The 20,797-nt window shown below is 43.6% G+C and overlaps 1 protein-coding gene across 8 annotated transcripts in view; it reads right to left on the bottom strand.

The window, feature by feature from the left end:
* Window positions 1-20,797, bottom strand: part of PIKFYVE (phosphoinositide kinase, FYVE-type zinc finger containing) — a 301,144-nt gene that overhangs the window by 239,952 nt on the left and 40,395 nt on the right. For all 8 annotated transcript variants that reach the window (XR_008847336.1, XM_056536875.1, XM_056536878.1 and 5 more), the window contains exons 6-7: window positions 16,501-16,708; window positions 13,627-13,707 (exon numbers count right to left, since the gene is read on the bottom strand). Coding sequence is in view for 7 of the 8 variants with exons in the window: in XM_056536875.1 (XP_056392850.1) it covers window positions 13,627-13,707; window positions 16,501-16,708 (289 nt within the window). In the remaining variant the exon portion in view is untranslated. The remainder of the gene's footprint in view (window positions 1-13,626; window positions 13,708-16,500; window positions 16,709-20,797) is intronic.

Below are 20,797 nucleotides of genomic sequence, written 5' to 3'. Positions count from 1 at the left end.
TAGACTTGCATTGAGGGGGCGGGGCGTGACATCACAAGGGGGCGGGGTCGTGACGTCACGATACTCCAGCCCCGTGGTCGTGAGGCTTCAGACACGGAGCGATCATCGCTTTGTGCAGCTAAAACAGGTGGGTGCTGCATGAGAGATTGCGGGGGTCCCCAGCGGTGGGACCCCTGTGATCAGACATCTTATGCCCTATACTTTGGATAGGGGATAAGAGGTCTTAGGGCCGGAGTACTCCTTTAAGCTCTAAGGGTTCAAAGGCCAAATCAAAGAGGAGAGGCGATAAGGGACACCACTGCCAAGTCCTCTTTTGTAGGGTAATCGGCTGTGGCAAAAATCTGTGTCTTAGGGGTCGAGTACATTCCTGATAGGTAATTTTGAAACTGACCTGTGATATTAAAGTGAAACATCACTAAATCGATTCAGGACCAGTTGACATTGTAAAAGGCCTTTTCGGCGTCTAGCACAGAAAGGCCCAATGCATAGTTCTGGGTTGTAGTTTTTGCAGTTACATCCAAAGCTGCCCCACTACTGTCTTATAGTATAAGTACATAGATCTCTAGTAGGTGCATTACTTAAGAATGTAGTCAATTTTTGTTTTTGAATGCATCTCCTTGCCTTTTACAGTACACTGCAATACTTAGGCAATGTCTTGTCAATTTACTACCATAAAAATTAGAACCAGTTGGCAACCCATGACAGCGTTGGTTACATTAAGACTAGAGATGAGCAAAGTTACAGTGATTCGATTCGTCATGAACTTCTCGGCTATTCAGTTGCTGACTTTAGCCTGCATAAGTTAGCTCAGCTTTCAGGTGACACGGTGGGCTGGAAAAGGTGGATACAGTCCTAGGAGAGAGTCTCCAAAAAATGCATTGAACATGAACTTCTACATGTACTGTGTGTCAGTTAATACAGTCTCTTCATCTCTCCATCTCCCATGTGTGTCAGTAATAATTGTAACCCCCCAATGAGGGGACTGATGTACAGGGGAGAGAGGAGAGGACAGTAATAAGTGTTACACAGAGAGATGCGGGACAGTGACTGTGACACAAGTAAGAGTTGAGAGGACAGTAATGACTTACATGGGAGAGAAGAGGGGACAGTAATGTCTGACACACAGGGGGTAATGAGGAGACATTAATGACTGGTCATATGACATCATATAATGTCCCGTTGCTTAGTGGCATTGTGTTACGTGACCGTGACATGCGGCATCCTGGCTCTTAAAGGACATCTGCAGCGGTACAAACACTTATCTCCTATCCTCAAGATAAGTGTTTGATCGTGGGGGGTCCGAACGCTGGGGCCCCCGGCGATCTCCTGTACGGGGCCGCATCTCTCCCGTGCAGGGGGCGTGCCAGCCGCAGCATGACGTTGCGGCCGGCAGCATTCTTGCCTCCCTGCATCCCCCATAAAACTGTATGGGGACGGGGAGGAGACGGGGCGTCACCATCGACCTCTAGGTCGACGCTACGTCACCATGGGCGCTAATGCCGGTGCCCCGTTAGGGAGATCGAGGGGGGTCCCAGCAGTCGGACCCCCCGCGATCAAACACTTATCCCCTATCCTGTGGATAAGATATTTCAGAAATAAAGCTAATTCTGAGAGAAATGTAGGTCACAGACAGATACAAAGTACATAGACATGATCAGGATGAGATACTGAGCAACATATAACAGTTTAATTTTTTTGAGTGATCTGACGGGTACACATTAAGGCGGTTCTGGAAAATCATAATAGCCACACAAAATATTGACGCTTTGAACATTTCCCTTAGGGGTCTACTTACTTTTGTTCCCAATGTTTAGACATTATTGGCTGTTAAGGGAAGACAACACTAACCCCTTCCCGCAGAATGACTTCTATAAACGTCATGATATGCTGGTAGTTCGTGCATCTTGACATTTATATAAGTCATTCAGTAACCCCAGCGATGCGCGGCATCGCACGGGTTAACTGGCAGAAGTTACCAGCAGGGGACAACTTCTGCAACCTTCTGGGGTGTTAAAGTTGATTTCTCCCGCTCTGCTTGCCCCTAGAAGTCCGGCCAGAGCAGGTAAAGATGAGAGCAGTGGTGGGGACACACCGCAGGTCCGGTGATGGCAGCAGGGACTGGGGGGATTGGCGGCAGGCAAGTGGAGTAGGACGCAGCGTCAGCAGGCACAAGTGGAGGCGGCAGCAGGCACAAGTGGAGGCGGCAGCAGGCAAGTGGAGGACGCAGAGGCAGCAGTGAAGATAGTCACTGATCTTCACTGCTGCTTCTAGGAATTTGAAAACTATAACTCCCAGCATGCCCAGAAAGCCTTTGGCTGTGCGGGCCTGCTGGGAGTTGTAGTTTTGCAACAACTGGAAGGCCACAGTTTGGAGACCACTGTGCTCTTCCAGATGTTGAAACACTACAACTCTCAGCATGCCAAGACAGTCCAGGGAGTTGCAGTTCTGTAACATCTGGCCCTTCAAACATTGCTGAACTACAACTTCCAGCATGCCTGGCCATGCTTGGAGTTGAAATTTTGCAACATCTGGAGGGCTACAGTTTGGACACCACTACATAGTGGTCTCCAAACTGTTCTCCTCCAGTTGTTGCAAAACTACAACTTCCAGCATGCCCTTCGGCTGTCTGGGCATGCTGGGAGTAGTCGCTTTGCAACAACTGGAGGCAAACTGGTTGGGAAACATTGTATGTTTCCCAACTCACTGTTTCCCAACCCATGTGCCTCCAGCTGTTGCAAAAACTACAACTCCTAGCATGCAATGACAGACCGTACATGCTGGGAGTTGTAGTTTTGCAACAGGCACATGGGTTTGTAGAGGCACATGGGTTGGGAAACACGGAGTTAAGTAACAAACTCTGTGTTTTGCAACCAGTGTGCCTCCAGCTGTTGCATAACTACAACCCCTAGCATGCACGGACAGCCAAAGGGCATGCTGGAAGCTGTAGTAGTATGTGTATAGCTGTTGAATAATTACAAGTCCCAGTATGCCCTTCTGCTGTCAGTGGATGCTGGGAGTTGTAGTTTTGCAACACCTGGAGGATTGCGATGATGTTCTTTCCAATGATAAGGGGTTGCGGTTTATTGAAGGTATTAGATATGGAGTTAGGACCATATCAGACCACTCTCCTGTGATAATGGAGTTGGGAAGTGGGGATCGGAGAAATCAGGGGGAGAACGTTTTCAGTTTGAATTCACATTGGTTGAATCTGATAGGGTGCAAGGAACAAATTGTGAAAGAGCTATGGGAACTTAATAAGAACTCAGCCCCTTATCCGGTGGTGTGGGACACTCTCAAAGCAGTACTGAGGGGAATTTTGTATAGGGAGATACAAAGGGAAAAAGAAGGAATTTAATAAGGTGGAACAGGATTTGAGGGAGAAGGTTAGGGAGGCGAAGGAGAGATAAGAGGTAAAGGGATCCGGAAAGAACTTTAGAGATGTAGAACTAGAGCAAAGAAAGCTGTCAGATTACAATTTGGAGAAAGCACAGCATAAGATTTTCTTCTCGGGCCAGAGGGACTTTGTAGAGGGAGCTCGTCCCGGAAAATTGTTGGCTAATTTAGTTAGGGCCCAATGAGAAAGAAGTGAAATCTTAGCACTTAAGGATGAAAATTTAGTTATTCAAAAATCACAGGAGGAGATACAAAAGATCGCCCGACAGAACTATCAAAAACTATATAGCTCAGAGGAGCTTGCAGGGGATAGCAAGATAGAGGTATATTTAGAGGAGATAGATCTACCAGCTGTAGATAAGGCTACCCTCGAAACTCTCAAACAGATTACGGTAGAAGAATTGGAGAAAGCCCTAGAGGGATGTTCGGTGTCGTCAGCCCCAGGGCTGGATGGCCTACCCTATTCAATATACAGAGAATATAAGGAAGTACTGTTACCTGTGTTTTTTGCACAGTCTTGGGGGAGGCCTTGAAGGAAGGAGAATTGACTCCCTCAATGCTGGAAACGAAAATAGTTTTAATACTAAAGAAGGAGAAAGATTGTACACAGATGGAATCTTATCGTTCTATATCCTTAATAAATTCAGATGTGAAGATTCTGGCGAAACTCTTGGCCAGAAGACTGTTGCGTCTTCTCTCGGAATTAGTAGGAGCTGAGCAAACCGGATTTGTTCCGGGGCGCTCAATCCATAACAATTTGGTTCGCTCAATGGTTACTATGCAGTTGGGCTCTGCCCCCCCCCCCCCCCCCCCCGCTCCACCGTGTCACTGGATGCTATGAAGGCGTTTGAATGGGGGGGGAGTGGAGGTTTTTATGGAAGGTCCTTAAAAAGTTTGGTATAGAGGGGGAGATGGCCGAATGGTTTAAGTTATTATATAAAAACCCTAGGGCCAGGGTTGCAGTAAATGGATCTCTCTAATCTCAATTGACCATTGGGCGGGGCACTAGGCAGGGCTGCTTTCGCCTATGCTGTTTGTTCTCTTTTTGGAGCCATTGGCATTGAAGTAAAAAAAAAAAGCTGAGGCTCTGAGGGGATTTGGGATTAAAGGAGTAGAAGAGAAATTCCTAATGTACGCCAATGATATTCTTTTGTTCTTAGAAAATGCCCTTGTAGGGGTCCCAGAAGCAGTTAAGGTCGTCGAGGAATTCGGGAGGGTTTCTGGCCCCAAAATCAATTGGGCTAAATCGTCCCGAATGCCACCGATTCCAGGTAATGTTAATGGAGTGATGGGGGTAAAAGTCTTGAAAGATGACGAGAGCCTTGGATATTTGGGAATTAAACTGTCTCCGTCAAAAGATTTCTTCAGCCAGCTTAACCATAATCCACTACTGAGTAAGCTAAAAAAAAAAAAAGTAGATGCTTGGGTGAAACTACCTCTCTCTATTGCAGATAGGATCGGGCTAATTAAAATGGTAGTGCTCCCCCAAGTGTTGTATGTAACGGGTACAGCCCCCTGCTGGATTCCGGGGAAGTGGTTCCTTGGCTTGGAAGCCCTTATGGGTAGACTCATTTGGGGGAGAGGTAGGGTACGCATGAAATATAATAGGTGGGTTCACCTGGAAGGGGAAGGCGGAGGAGGGGTACCGGAGTTTAGGATATATTTTTTGGCAAAGAACCTCCAAAATATTAGACGGGGTGGAGTGAAGCACTGTGGGGGGATTTATTTGAGTATTATAGAGGGTACTATGAGAGTTTTTTTGAATTTGTTGAAGCAGGTCTTCCAGTGATGAAGGACTTGGAGCACATTTCATTGTTAGGACTATTTAGGAAAACCTGTCAAGAAGTTAAAAAAATATGTAATATAGAAGGAAGTATAAGTAACTTTATTATGGGATAATATTCACTTTGAACAATTTAAAAGGGTAGGGAGTGATTTTTGGAAAGGTAAAAGGGGTTAAATATCTGGCACAGCTTTTCCAAAAGGGGGAGATAAACAGTTTTGAAACACTAAAGACTGAGTATGGAGTGAGAAATGAACATAAACTTTGGTATATTCAATTGTGAAGCATATAGATGCACCGAAAGGAAGGAGAAATTTAAATTATGTACACATATGGTGGTAGAATATATGGATTTAGAAGGAGGCGGGAAGCTAAAATTATATTATATATATATATATATTTTTATTAATAATAATAATTAATAAATATATATATATGCTACTTTTTAAAACTGTTCCAATAAATTTTCAGCAAAACAAAGAAAAGGGGGTGGGAAGAAGCATTTGGCCCGATTTCTGGGGAAATATGGGAAGGCATATTGATGAATGTTAAAAAATGTTCTATTAATAAAAGACATCAAATTATTCAATTAAGAATAATTTACCAGCTGTATTATTCACCGATACAGTTAAAAAAAAAGATAGGGAGTTGGAAGAGTGCAGCTTGCCCTAAGTGTGGTACAATAGATGTGGATTTAATTCATTTGCTATGGGTTTGTCCAAAGGTTAAAGAATTCTGGGCTGGGGTATTTCGGACGATTGGAAATAAATTAAATTTAGAAAAAGACTGGACGGGGATGGAGGTCATTCTTGGAGACCTTGGTAAGATTAAGAAAGGGTGAGAATTATTAAATCGCATTTTTATGATAGCAAAGGTGGTAGTCCTGAGGGGGCTTTTTGGAAATAGGGGTCCCAATGTAATTGAAGGGGAGAGGTTAGTTCAAAAAAATTCGGAAATATGAGCAATGGAGAGCTGGTAGGTCTAGGAAGAGATTACATATTTTTAGATCAATTTGGGCAGAATGGGAAGAGTGATTTTTTTTTTCCTTCCCTCGTGCAGGGGTGGGGGGTTATGGGAATATATTATATGAGGATTATGTATGTATATGTAATATGTAGTTGATATAATAAAATTTGTTAAAAAAATTAATAAAATAAAAAAAAAAAGGATCCCAGAGTTACTAATGCTTAACCCCTTCAGGACCAAGCCCATTTTGGCCTTAAGGACCAGAGCGTTTTTTGCACATCTGACCACTGTCACTTTAAACATTAATAACTCTGGAATGCTTTTAGTTATCATTCTGATTCCGAGAATGTTTTTTCGTGACATATTCTACTTTAACATGGTGGTAAATTTTTGTGGTAACTTGCATCCTTTCCTTGTGAAAAATCCTAAAATTTGATGAAAAATTTGAAAATTTTGCATTTTTCTAACTTTGAAGCTCTCTGCTTGTAAGGAAAATGTATATTACAAATAAAAAAAATTTTTATTCACATATACAATATGTCTACTTTATGTTTGCATCATAAAAGTGACGAGTTTTTACTTTTGGAAGACACCAGAGGGCTTCAAAGTTCAGCAGCAATTTTCCAATTTTTCACACAATTTTCAAACTCACTATTTTTCAGGGACCAGTTCAGGTTTGAAGTGGATTTGAAGGGTCTTCATATTAGAAATACCCCACAAAAGACCCCATTATAAAAACTGCACCCCCCCAAAGTATTCAAAATGACATTCAGTCATCATTTTAACCCTTTAGGTGTTTCACAGGAATAGAAGCAAAGTGAAGGAGAAAATTCACAATCTTCATTTTTTACACTCGCATGTTCTTGTAGACCCAATTTTTTAATTTTTACAAGGGGTAAAAGGAGAAAATGTATACTTATATTTGTAGCCCAATTTCTCTTGAGTAAGCACATACCTCATATGTCTATGTAAAGTGTTCGGCGAGCGCAGTAGAGGGCTCAGAAGGGAAAGAGCGATAAGGGGATTTTGGAGAGTACGTTTTTCTGAAATGGTTTTTGGGGGGCATGTTGCATTTAGGAAGCCCCTATGGTGCCAGAACAGCAAAAAAACACATGGCATACCATTTTGGAAACTAGACCCCTTGAGGAACATAACAAGGAATAAAGTGAGCCTTAATACCCCACAGGTGTTTCACGACTTTTGCATATGTAAAAAAATATATATTTTTTTTCACTAAAATGTGTGTTTCCCCCCAAATTTCACATTTTCCAAGGGTTAATAGCAGGAAATACCCCCCAATATTTGTAACCCCTTCTCTTCTGAGTATGGAGGTACCCCATAAGTTGACCTGAAGTGCACTATGGGCGAACTACAATGCTCAGAAGAGAAGGAGTCATATTTGGCTTTTTGAGAGCAAATTTTGCTCGGGGGGCATGTCGCATTTAGGAAGCCCCTATGGTGCCAGAACAGCAAAAAAACACATGGCATACCATTTTGGAAACTAGACCCCTTGAGGAATTTAATAAGGAATAAAGTGAGCCTTAATACCCCACAGGTGTTTCACGACTTTTGCATATGTAAATATGTCAACGTCTGTCCGGCAATACTGGGAGTTGTTGTTTTTCAACAGCTGGAGGCTCTGCTTTGGAAACAGTGGTGTACCGGACGTTCTTATTGGGGGAGGGGGGCTGTGTAGGGGTATGTGTATATGTAGTGTTTTTAACTTTTTATTTTATTTTGTGTTGGTGTAGTGTAGTGTTCTTAGGGTACAGTCACACAGGCAGGGGATTACAGCGAGTTTCCCAGCGCAAAATTTGCTGCATCTCAAACTTGCAGCGAGAAACCCACTGTAAAAGCCTCGCCCATGTGAATGTACCCTGTACATTCACAGGGGGGGGGGGGGGGGTGCACCAGCTGTTGCAAAACCACAACTCCCAGCATGCATGGTCTGTTAGTGCATGCTGGGAGTTATTGTTTTGCAACAGCTGGAGGCACACAGGTTAGGAAACACTGAGTTAGAAACAGACAATGTTTCCCAACCAGTGTGTCTCCAGTTGTTGCAAAACTACAACTCCCAGCATGCCCAGACAGCTGAAGGGCATGCTGGGAGTTGTAGTTCGGCAACATCTGAAGGGCCAGATGTTGCTGAACTAAAAATCCCAGCATGCCTGGACAGTCAGTGCATGCTGGGAGTTGTAGTTTTGCAACAGCTGGAAGAGCACAGATTGGAGACCATTATACAATGGTCTCCAAACTGGGGCCCTCCAGATGTTGCAAAACTACAGCTCCCAGCATGCCCAGACAGCCAAAGGCTGTCTAGGCATGCTGGCAGTTGTAGTTTTCAGACTCCTAGAAGCAGCAGTGAAGATCTTCACTGCTGCCTCTGAGGACCATATACTTACCTGCCGGTCCCGTCGCTGCTCGTCCACGTGGCCGGTCCTGCCGCTGCTCCTCGGTCCCGCCGCTGCTTCAGGCAAGGCCGCCGATCCCCTCGTGTCCCCCCCCCCCTATGCCGCAGGTCCCCGCGAGCCCCTGCAGCCATCGTCCCCCGTTCTGCCCGACTTCCAGGGGCGGGCAGTGCGGGGGATCTGAACTTTCACCCCAGATCACTGTCACAGTATCACTGACCAGGACCATCAATGGATGGTCCTGGTGGGTGAAGCAGAAGTTGTCCCCTGCTGGAAACAGCGGGACTTCTGCCAGTTAACCCGTGCGATGCCAGTTAAACGTCGGGATGCGCGAACGCACTGCACAACCCAGCGTTTATATAGGACATTCTGCGGGAAGGGGTTAAAGGGGTTTTCCAGGCAAAAAAATATTTTTATAGATCAACTGGCTCTGGAAAGTTAAACAGATTTGTAAATTACTTCTATTAAAAAATCTTAATCCTTCCAATAGTTATTAGCTTCTGAAGTTTTCTGTCTAACTGCTCAATGATGATGTCATGTCCCAGGAGCTGTGCATGATGGGAGAATATCCACCTAGGAACTGCACAGCTCTCGGGACGTGACATCATCATTGAGCAGTTAGACAGAAAACAACAACTCAACTTCAGAAGCTAATAACTATTGGAAGGATTAAGATTTTTTTAATAGAAGTAATTTACAAATATGTTTACCTTTCTGGAGCCAGTTGATATATAAAAAAGTTTTGGCCTGGAATACCCCTTTAAAGTGACAGTGGTCAGATGTGCAAAAAATGCTCTGGTCCTTAAAGCGCAACTGTCATGAAATTTTGGTGCAATAACATGCACACAGCCTTTGTACTGGGTGCAGGTGGTGGGTATAGACTTATTTTTACCTGAAATTTGCAGGCTTTCATGACTGCAAAAAATGCTTTTATTCAAAGCCACTGACAGTCGGATAGGCATGGCGCGAGGTACGCGATGCCCAGCCGATGCCCATGCCCAAAATGTCATGACAGTTGCGCTTTAAGGCCAAAATGAACTCGGTCTTTAAGGGGTTAAACAGACTGTGCACTCACTACTTTTTATTTTAATCAGATTTTATTTTTATTTTAATCAGTTTTTATTAAAAACTTTTTTGCATAAAACAAAAAACATACAAAAACAATGAACCCCCTCCCGACCCTCCCACACAGAAACACCCTCCCCCATCCCCACCCCGGTGCCCCGTGTCTTTCCCCCGTAACAAATCCAAGACTGCAATAAAGATAAAATAGTAGCATAGTCTCTGGCCCCTATCCGTATACACGAAATGTATACATGACAGAGAATACAACCTCATTAACAAACATTAATTACATTCCAAAAAAGATCCACATAAACAAGTACCTGCAGAAAAAGGGCATTTGCCTAGAAGCAGTACAGACAAAGATCAGGTACAGAAATATCTCTCATACAAAGGAACAGCTGTCAAACTGTAGAACACAGCAACAGAGACAGGGAGACAAGAGACAGAAAACGCAGAGTTGAGACAGCAAACTACATTAGTGGACAGACCCCCCCCAAGCCCCCCAGCAACACTTCTAAAGGAGTCCTGTTTAAGTACGTGGATGGCAAACCAGGAGTATCAATCCAAGGGCCCCAGATAAGTGCAAATCTACGCATGGCGTTTTGCTTCATGTACACTCTTTTTTTCTTTTAAATCAGAACATTTTTATTGAACAAATTTTCATAATAAAAGACATACAAAACAATCCAATATTCCCCAAAGAACCCCCACCCACCCAAAAAGAGACAACCCCCCCCCCCCCACCCCTACCCCAGTGTCCTCTCCTCAGCAGCCATAAATAAGAGGCATATGGTGGTCCGGAGAAAGGATAAAAGCACATCATACAGTAAAAGTATAACTCATGGCATACAACAGTCACACAGGCACAGAGACATGAAAAAAAGCGTTCAAATAAGGAGGAAGACTCGAAGGACACAAACAGACCTACACATATAACGCATTAACAAAAGATGGGGGGGGAATTGGCTAATAAGACACAGACATCATCAACGGCCAGGGCCCCCTTCACCCCCCAAAAGCACTTCCATAGAAGATCTGCATAAGTATGTAGACGGTACCCCGAGGGTATCCAGCCAGGGACCCCAGATAGATTCAAATTTACGCATTTTCTTTTTGTATACACTCCCTTCTCCAATCTAATGATGTGATTCAGCTTAGCAATCAGTTCTATAATAGTGGGCGGCAAGGGTCGCAACCAATACGGAGCTATCAGTTTACAGGCTTGATAAAGGATCCTATTAATGCAGACATTCAAGCCACTATCCTCATCCAACCCTTCCAGTAGTCCCAAAAGACATGTTAGAATAGACAAATTAAATGGGCAACCATACACCCGTCTAATCAACTGCCCCACCTCCCTCCAGAATAAAGTGAGATGTGCACAGTCCCAAAACATATGAATCAGATGAGCATCCGGCATGGAGCAGCGAGGACAACAGGAGTCTGGCCGTAATCCAATTTTATAAAGGAATGCAGGAATATGATACACTCTATGCAATAGAAAAATTTGGGACACCCTATGGGCCTCAGAAAGGACCAGCCGTGGGGTCATAGATACAATTTGTGCCCATTGCTCATCAGATATGAGACCCACCTCAGTCTCCCACTTTGCTTTAACTGTCAGCAGATAGGCTTCATGGTATAAGGAGAGGAGCTCCCTATATAAAACAGAAATTACACCCTTAGTAGAAGATTCAGTAAAAAGATTTTGTACAGCAGCCGATGAGCCAATATCGAAGCCCCCCGCCCTAGACTGCGTTTCAAGGGCATGTCGCAGCTGTAGATAGCAGTAGAAATAAGAGTGAGGTAAAGTAAATTGCTCTTGTAGCTGAGCAAAGGACTTAAACACCGGCCCATCATACAACCGAGATAGATACAACACCCCTCGAGTAATCCAAGGAGTACTAGCAGGTAACAAACTCACTTCAGGTAAGTTAGGATTAGACCATAGCGGGGAGAAAGTAACAAATACAGGGTATCTCAACAAAGCCTTAAATTTTGTCCACACATCCCTGATAAGAGTTTAAGTGGGGGGGAGGGGATCAGGTGGCTGAGTCTGCGCAGCCATCTCCAACAGGTAAATAGGAGTCACCTTGCCTAGTCTCCTCGAAACCAACTAACCAGTACGTCCCATAGCGTCGTACTGAGCCCACCCCCTCAACCGTTGAACCTGTGATGCCAAAAAGTATATCCAGGGATTAGGAATAGAAAGACCACCGGCCTCCTTACTAAGTTGCAATGTCTCCAACCGCAATCTCACAGACTTCCCATTCCAAATATGTTCTCTGAATAAAGACTGAATCCTAAGAAAGTACTTCATAGGGATCCAGGCAGGGGTATTATGCAAGATATATAAGAATTGAGGCATGATTATCATTTTGATTAAATTAGATCTACCTATCATAGAGAGAGGCAACTTCCGCCATACGGCCACTTTATCAGAACTACGGTCAAGCAAGGGGATGAGATTCAGAGACAGATAATCAAAAGAATTCACTGAGACCACTACACCCAGGTATTTAAATTGAGTTACCACAGGGAGACCCACCCTATCTAATACCAGCATGCAAGGAAGGGGAACAAGAGGGAGAATCGTAGACTTATCCCAATTGATAGCCAGGCCAGAATAACTACCATAGTTCTCTATCAATGCCATAAACGGGGGCAGAGAATGCACAACATCCCTCATAAATAACAGCATATCGTCAGCATAAAGGGCAATACGCTCTTCCAAATTACCATAGCAGAATCCCTTAAACTCAGTAGAAGCCCGTACTAAAATTGCCAGGGGTTCTCTAGCCATAGCAAAAAGGAAACGGGAAAGAGGACACCCCTGGCGCGTGCCCCTACCCAATGGGAAGGAATGAGACAGTAAACCATTAGCCTGTGTCCGAGCACAAGGGGCCACATACAGTAGTTGCACCCACGACAGAAATACCGGCCCAAATCCCATATGTCGCATTACACCCCAAAGGAATGGCCACTCAACGCTGTCAAAAGCTTTGGCAGCATCAAGCGACAGTACAGCTTTACACCCATCACCCCTAGGTTGCAATTGAAGTACACTCACTACTTTACATTTTAGCAGAGTGCCATTTCTTCAGTGTTGTCACGTGAAAAGATATAAAAGATTTTCAAAACAAAATATGAAAGATACTGTACATTACGTATCCTGTACACGAGATTAGATTATAATGTATACACAGTTACTGCAGCCCTGGAAGTATAATCTCTCACCAGGCTCCCTCCCAATTGCTTTGCTCTCTTCTATCTTGCTGAGCCAGTCTCTTCTATCTTGCTGAGCCAGTCTCTTCTATCTTGCTGAGCCAGTCTCTTCTATCTTGCTGAGCTCTGCCACATGTACTGGTCACATGACTGACATCACAGGCCATACACCTTCAGCAGGCAGTGTTATGTGTAGAGATCTCTGATCCCCAGTGAATATCTGACCGGAACTTGCACTATATTTTCTGCCTGCGAACAAGAGGCCCCCCCATTACAGGTTGGGGACCAATGGTTTAGGTCAAAGCTTATTAATGTCCTAAAATAGCCTGGCGAAAGCCCAGACATGATTACATGACAAGGCTTGAAAATTGCTGTTTACTGATTGTCTCCATCCAATCTGACTGAGCTTCAGCTTTATTGCCGATACAGAATGGACAAATATTTCCATCTCTAGATGTGCGAAGCTGGTAGAGACATACTCAAAAAGACTTGCAGCTGTAATTGCAGTAAAGATGGTACTGACATAAAGAGAACTTTACAGAAAAAAAGGCAGCACAGTTCCCTAGCTATTAACTAGCGATTATTAGTACCACAACCATGGGAAAACCACCGGACCCCATTATGGGTCCATGTCCCTCAGATGCCATTGGGGTCCACCATGTGTTAAATCTTGGCACATCAGCACCATTCGTTTTTTTTTTTTGTTTCTATGATGGTACAGAAAACTAGAAATGAGACCACACAGCTCAACAGTAATTTTTTTTACATTTTCAGTCATTTTTTTACCTGTTTCTTGCTGGAGATTTGCCAGCATCTTCTTGCACAGAGGCTAGGCGTGATGGCTTGGAGGATTCCTGGTGAACAAGACTGAAATAAGGGAATGAAATGATAATGTTACTAACATCTAATGATAAAGGATTTAAAGCTTGGATATTTACAATCATGACATTTGAAATATGAAACTTCAGAGGCCGTGGGGCAAACAGCTTGCAGACAACAAATTTGGTTCAAGGACCACCGAGAAGCAAGTGGAGAAGGAGTATTTAGTGCAGATAGAATATATATGTAATAAACAGTATACAGTAGGGAAAAAAAAAATAGTAATGTGGAGTCAAATGATGGGAAGAAAGTAAAACTGACACAGTCCACTTTGTTTCAGAAGTGTGCCTGTCAGATCCCACAAAAAAGCTATACGTTACTCAGTACTTAAAGGGGTTATCAAGGAAAAAACTTTTTTTATATATCAACTGGCTTCAGAAAGTTAAACAAACAGATTTGTAAATTATGAATTCGGGTAGAAAACAGACATGGTGCACATCTACAATCTTGTATAATGATCTGATTTCTTCTCAGCATAATATCAAAAACTAACAGGTTGTTAGTATACATTTTTGATCAAAAAGTACAAGCCCACTCGCCACGTCAAGGCCACCTATTTAGAGTGGGTCCCTAACTTCCCTAGCATAAAATTGCGTAGCACTGGGCGGCGACCACCACCACCGCGACACCAGTGCCCACGGGGGGGGGGGGGGGGGAACGACCCACTGGCAGAGCGGCCCCAATGCCACTCAAACCAGTCTATGGGCCGCACCTCCCCGCAGACACGGCGCCACAGCAGCAACAGACGCCGCACAGCACCACACCAGTGTGAACAAGGTGTAATAGCTCACTTACCAAGCTCTCCCAGTCAGACTGCAAGGCTGTAGATGTGCACCATGTCTGTTTTCTACTTGAGTACACATTGTGTTTTCTATCCCCTCTTTTTTTTTGGTTTGAACATGTCTGCACTCTTCCCCACTCCCTCAGCCAAACCCTATATAAGTAGTAGTTAGCTACACATGGGCCTTTTCTTTCCTGGCAGCCTCCCAGTTTGAATGGGAGAGCATGGTAAGTGTGCTATAACACCCTGTTCACACTGGTGTGGTGCTGTGCGGCGTCCATTGCTGCCGTGGCGCCGTGTCTGCGGGGAGGTGCGGCCCATAGACTGGTTTGAGTGGCATTGGGGCTGCTCTGCCAGTGGGTCGTTCCCCCTGTGGGCACTGGTGTCGTGGCGGTGGTGGTTGCCGCCCAGTGCTGCGCCATTTTATGCTAGGGACGTTAGGGACCCACTCTAAATAGGTGGCCTTGACGTGACGAGTGGGCTTTGTACTTTTTGATCAAAACGCATATACTAACAACCTGTTAGTTTTTGAAATTATGCTGAGAAGCAATTGGATCATTGTGCAAGATTGTAGATGTGCACCATGTCTGTTTTTCTACTTGAGTACACATTGAGATTTGTAAATTACTTCTATTTAAAAATCTTAATCCTTTCAGTACTTATGAGCTTCTGAAATTAAGGTTGTTCTTTTTTGTCTAAGTGATCTCTGATGACACGTATCTCGGGAAACGCCAAGTTTAGAAGCAAATCCCCATAGCAAATATCTTCTAAACTGGGCGTTTCCCGAGACACGTGTCATCAGAGATCACTTAGACAGAAAAGCTTAATTTCAGAAGCTCATAATTACTGAAAGGATTAAGATTTTTTAATAGAAGTAATTTACAAATCTGTTTAACTTTCTGGAGTCAGTTGATATATAAAAAGTTTTTTCCTGGAATACCCCTTTAAAGCGCAACTGTCATGGAAATTATACCCCCCAGACTAATAACATGACAGTATAGATGATGATACGTGTAATGCGGCTATACTTTTGGCTGCTGTTTATCACTCTTTATCAGCAGGAAAATAGTTTTATCATGCAGTCAGCAACAGTCGGATAGGCGTGGCTGGGGATCGTAATGCCCCACCTCCGCCACGCCTATCCCCTGTAAGTGAGAGCTGGGCCACTGTGTGATTGACACACAGGTCCCCACTGTGGTCAGACAGAAAAGAAATTCAAAAAGAAAAGAACTTCCTGGGGAGCATACAGTAGCTGATAAGTACCGGTAGGGTTAATATTTTTTTTTTTTTTTTTTTTTTAAATAGAAGTTATTTACAAATCTTTTTAACTTTCTGGCACCAGTTGATTTGAGAAAAAAAATAAAAAAAATGTCCACTGGAGTACCCCTTTAAAAGTTAATTAATATATATATGGTCCATTCATTCTTTTACTATGGTCCCACTAAAGTGCCACATACACTGAAGGTACTTATAGTCACAGGAAATAACTCATACTGCTATTTTCTACTGGGCAAGGTGCCAAATCAATGCCCCCTTGTCTGACCCAACAACTGATCTTCAGTATGCACTGCAAGTCATACTGTTCTTACCAATGGCTATCTTTTCAGCTTCTTTTCAGGCATTTTCCCAGCTTTCTTCTTTAAATGCTTAGGACTAAGATTATTATGAGCCGAGGACCCACAGGGGGCATGAGGACAACTGTGCGTTGTGCAGAGCACCATGGAAACTCATTTATTGACCAGAGAAAGAATGAATGTCCCTGGAATGTCACATGACCAGCAAAGCTCTATTTAACTATTCATGGAAACTTCCATGGAGTTACATTTAACGCCATTTTGTAGACAGCATCTACTGTGTATTGTTTGTTTCTGAAAATAAAATGAACGCACTGGCAGGAATATTTAGTTCACAGCCCAAAACTAATATGATTATAACATAGCACATGTGACAAGTTGTTGAATAATTCTTGGCTTTCTATAGGAACTTTTAAATAATATTACCTTTGCCAAGCAAGATCTTCCTCTAAAAAAATGTTGCGACTAGACTTTCTTCCTCCCACAGGAGTACGAGGTTCCCCAGGGTCCAGAAGAGACACAGAGCAGGAGGAGTCTGAGAGAGCATTCAAGTCTTCTCCAAATGTGTGCCCATCGGTGGAATGTGCATAGTTTATAGCGATCTTGCAGCAATAAGTACAAGCTCGTAGATCACCTAGACAAACAGAAAATCCGTATTTCACTGGTGTATTCATATTAACAGTGACCTGCAGACATGACTATAGTACTAAAGTGTAAGTTTTCTGAGCAAAATGTCCCTTTTCTCATGAATTTACAATAGGAAAGGTTTAAATATAAATAATGGCGGCAAGCAACTGCAGGGCTTAGGGGAAATGAAAGGGTCAGCTAAATTCTCAACTCTCCTTCAGAACGCACCCAGTGATCTTTCATGTTAACTCATGTTCTCCAGTGCTGATCTCTATGCAGTTGTGTAACACTAGTGTCTATAAAGATTGCATTGTGCACTACTATTTGGAAAAATTGAAAGACTGTTTGAATCTTCTTAGCCAATCAAGTTGAGAAAACTAGATCTGTCTTGAGGTTATAACAAGTCTTTCTTGAAGTTATAATTCTGGCTTGTTTCGGAGTGGTGAAAGTGTTAAAATGTTACGGTCACACAGACATGTCAAAAGATGACATCAGTCGGGGTCTCAGTGCAGAGATCACTTCAAATCATTAGACAAAGCCGGGTAAAGCATGTGGCTTTGGCTTTGCACCTAGGCTTTCACTTGATCCGACCAATTGCAGGTGATGGACTCCAATATAAAAGTCTATACAACCCGCATCTTTCAATCAGTTGGATTGAGCGAGAGTATTATGCCCTCCCAAAAATACACAAAGGGGTGACTCCCCTAAAAGGCCGGCCCATAGTGGCAGGAATTGGGGGTCTGGGACAGAACGTGGGGATTTATCTTGATAAAGTGTTAAGACAGTTCGTGACTTCTCTACCCTCCTATACCAGGGATACACTAGACCTACTATGTAAACTTGAAGACCTTACTGTGGACGAGGGTGTTTTACTAGCCTCGATTGACTTTGAGGCGTTATACTCCTCGATTCCCCACGTAGGGGGGCTTCAAGCGGTCTCCCACTTCCCCTCCTCCCGTGGCCTCCAACATCAGGCACATAACCAATTCATCCTGGATCTCCTTTTATACACGCTCACCCACAATTGTTTTTTTGTTTAAGGGACGCTACTTCCACCAGCTGAGGGGCACCGCGATGGGGAGCCCCTGTGCCCCATCGTACACAAATTTGACCCTAGGCTGGTGGGAGGAAGCCATAGCGTTCGTGGGTGAGCAAGAGGACCTGTCTAACCAGGCCATATTTTGGTCTAGATATATTACCGACGTTTTTATTTTAAGGATAGACAGTAAGGAGAATTTTGAGAAAATTGTAAACTGCCTTAACCATTATCAAATCGGTCTGACTTTTACGTTTGAAATCCAGGAAAAACAACTTGCCTTTCTGGATGTCATTGTTAGAAAAAATACACGGGGCAGCCTAGATACCACGATTTATAGAAAGTCCACAGCCACTAACAGCCTCCTGAGATGGGAGAGCTGCCACCCGGGTCCCCTAAAAAGGGGCATACCGCAGGGGCAGTATCTCAGTCTCAGGAGGAACTGTTCAGATAGGGAGGAATAAATACAACAGGCTAAAGATCTAAGAAACCGCTTCCTCCAACGTGGCTATACGGACCATATACTATGAAAGGCCTACAAGTTTGCCCTGTCTCAGGATAGAACATCACTCCTGACACCTAAACCTAAAAGGGAGAAGAATAAATATACACAAATAATAGGGACATTCGACAATATGTCCCAGGAGGTGAAGAACATCATCCATCGGCACTGGGACATATTGAGAATGGACCCAGACTTGAGAGAAGTGGTAGGCCCGAGACCACTGATTACATATCGTAAAGGACCAAGTGTGGGCGATAAACTTGTCCACAGTCATCTTCACAATGATATTCCAAAAACATGGTTGGGGGTAGGGAGCAAAAAGGGCTGTTTTCAATGTGGCCACTGTCGTGCCTGTCCTCATATATCCAAAACGAAATCTTTGAGGATACAGTATCAGGTAGTAATATCTTTATCAAGCACTTTATCAACTGTAGTTCTAGAGGGGTCATCTACCTAGTTGTGTGCCAATGTGGCAAGAGATACATTGGCAAGACGATACGTGAATTTCGTCGAAGAGTACTGGAGCACGTAGGAGATGTTCGAAATGCCAGAAATACTCCAGTTGCAGTGCATATAAATACTATGCACAATAGTGATGTATCTCAAATAAAATTCATTGGCATTGATTTGGTTAAGCCATCACAAAGGGGCGGAGATTGGGATAGATCCATTCTGCAACAAGAATGTAGATGGTTCTATAAACTACAAACTATGGCCCCAAGGGGCCTTAATGAACAATTATCGTTTTCTTGTTTCATATAAAGGCTATTGGGAAGAGACCCACAGACAGGACCTACCCAAGGGTGGCTGGTTTGAGGTAGTCAGGGGAGATCCCAGTGGATCTTTTGGATTTAGGTGCCACCTATGTAGTTAGGGAGCTCTAGGGTGCAACAGGAGGTTCCTGACATTCGGTAACGCCCTTTTTAGGGCGTCCATGCCGCTTAGGTTGAGGCAATATATACCAGGATCCAACAGGGCCAGAACAGATCTCCCCAGGCCCATCTAATTTCCTCCTCCCCGTTATTCCAAATAGGGATATCCAGTCCAAATATACATTTCTGTGGGTCTCTTTCCCCCTATTTTTCTCCTACTCTTCCCCCCTCCACACATTAGTCCCAATATCATGTATCTCCCTAAATGTCTAAGTAACATATGTTTTCACCCTCTTTGTCCCATATGCATTAAAGTTCATCTTTTGGGACCCATGAATAATATGGACCCAATTGAGTACTCGTTGATAATGGGGTGTTACACTATCTACATGAATGGGACACTGAGTGCCTTAGAAAGTGAATTGACTTCTCCGCCCACCCAATAGATATATTCTTTAATATGTATGATTACTAACAATATTATCATCATCTTTATGTTTACACCCATCTTTGCCAATGATGTGAAATCGATACATCACTATTGCAACATTTTTTAGACATCACTATGTCCTCCAGTACCGATTTCTATGAAATACTCCAAAGCACCATTTAAAACATGGGCAGGATGGAGAAAACTTGGACCATGGTCAGGACTGTGTAATATTTACCTGATCAGCACAGGACTAAATCTGGTCCACGGCGGTTTACTATGTGATTACTAACTATGTGTAGATATACTGATAGCCAATGTGTTACTTAGAGAGACAGTCATAATTTAGAGCAGGCATACTAACATCCAGGACTGGATTAATAAAGATGCCTGTAACATTGTGCAGATGGAGGCACAACGGACCCGATACTGGGTATAGTTATCTTATCTAAAAGTTATTACTCGTTGATATCTGTTCCATTTCTTTAGCCTAAGTCAGTGGTTGTTTATTTATATGTTTACAACGTTGCCGATACCGCATCCGACATGTGAATACTGCCAAACCCGATCTATTCCGATGTCGGGACTTGAGCAGGGACCACGCCCCCATGAGCGGCGTCATGGGGACGGGCCTCCAATGACGTAAATAGGGTGCGCCTCGGCTTGATTGAGACGCCGGCTTGTTTACCTGACACGCAGATAGCCCGGACACCGTTCCGGTACTCGCTGCCAGCAATTCATGCGTACCTTGTCTTGAACAGCTGTATGTAAGTAAATCAGACAACATATGATTTTACCTACTTCTTGTCAGTTACTATGCGGCTATTCTGTATATGCTCCATATATTCTGTCTGAACGAGATTCTAAGGATGGGCATATTGTTTTTACAGTGCTCGGCTCTCTCGCTTTATTCGATCCAGTAGACAGTAAGTACCCACTTGCTAATGTACGAGAAACAGCAAAGAGGGGCAAGTCATCTACTGGTTGCTAAGGGAGACGTCTATGATTTTTTTCGTTATAGGCACTAACCGGGATGGTGAGAAACGTCCTGCCTTGTCTCTGGACGCGATAGCTAATCATAGAAACGGAGTTCTACTGACGCTGGTTGCTTCATGCTGGTTATCCTCTGGGTGTCATTGGCTGAAAATTTGCCCATTTAAAGGGATATATACAGTGACATATATTAGTGTGATACTTGACTCCAGAGTTTGCCTTAACCATAGACCTAATCCCCTGAAGAAGTGTGGGGGGTA

Source organism: Hyla sarda, chromosome 8, assembly GCF_029499605.1.
Source record: "Hyla sarda isolate aHylSar1 chromosome 8, aHylSar1.hap1, whole genome shotgun sequence".
NCBI classification, from domain to species: Eukaryota; Metazoa; Chordata; class Amphibia; order Anura; family Hylidae; genus Hyla; species Hyla sarda.
This window is presented reverse-complemented; position numbering and strand designations above follow the sequence as displayed.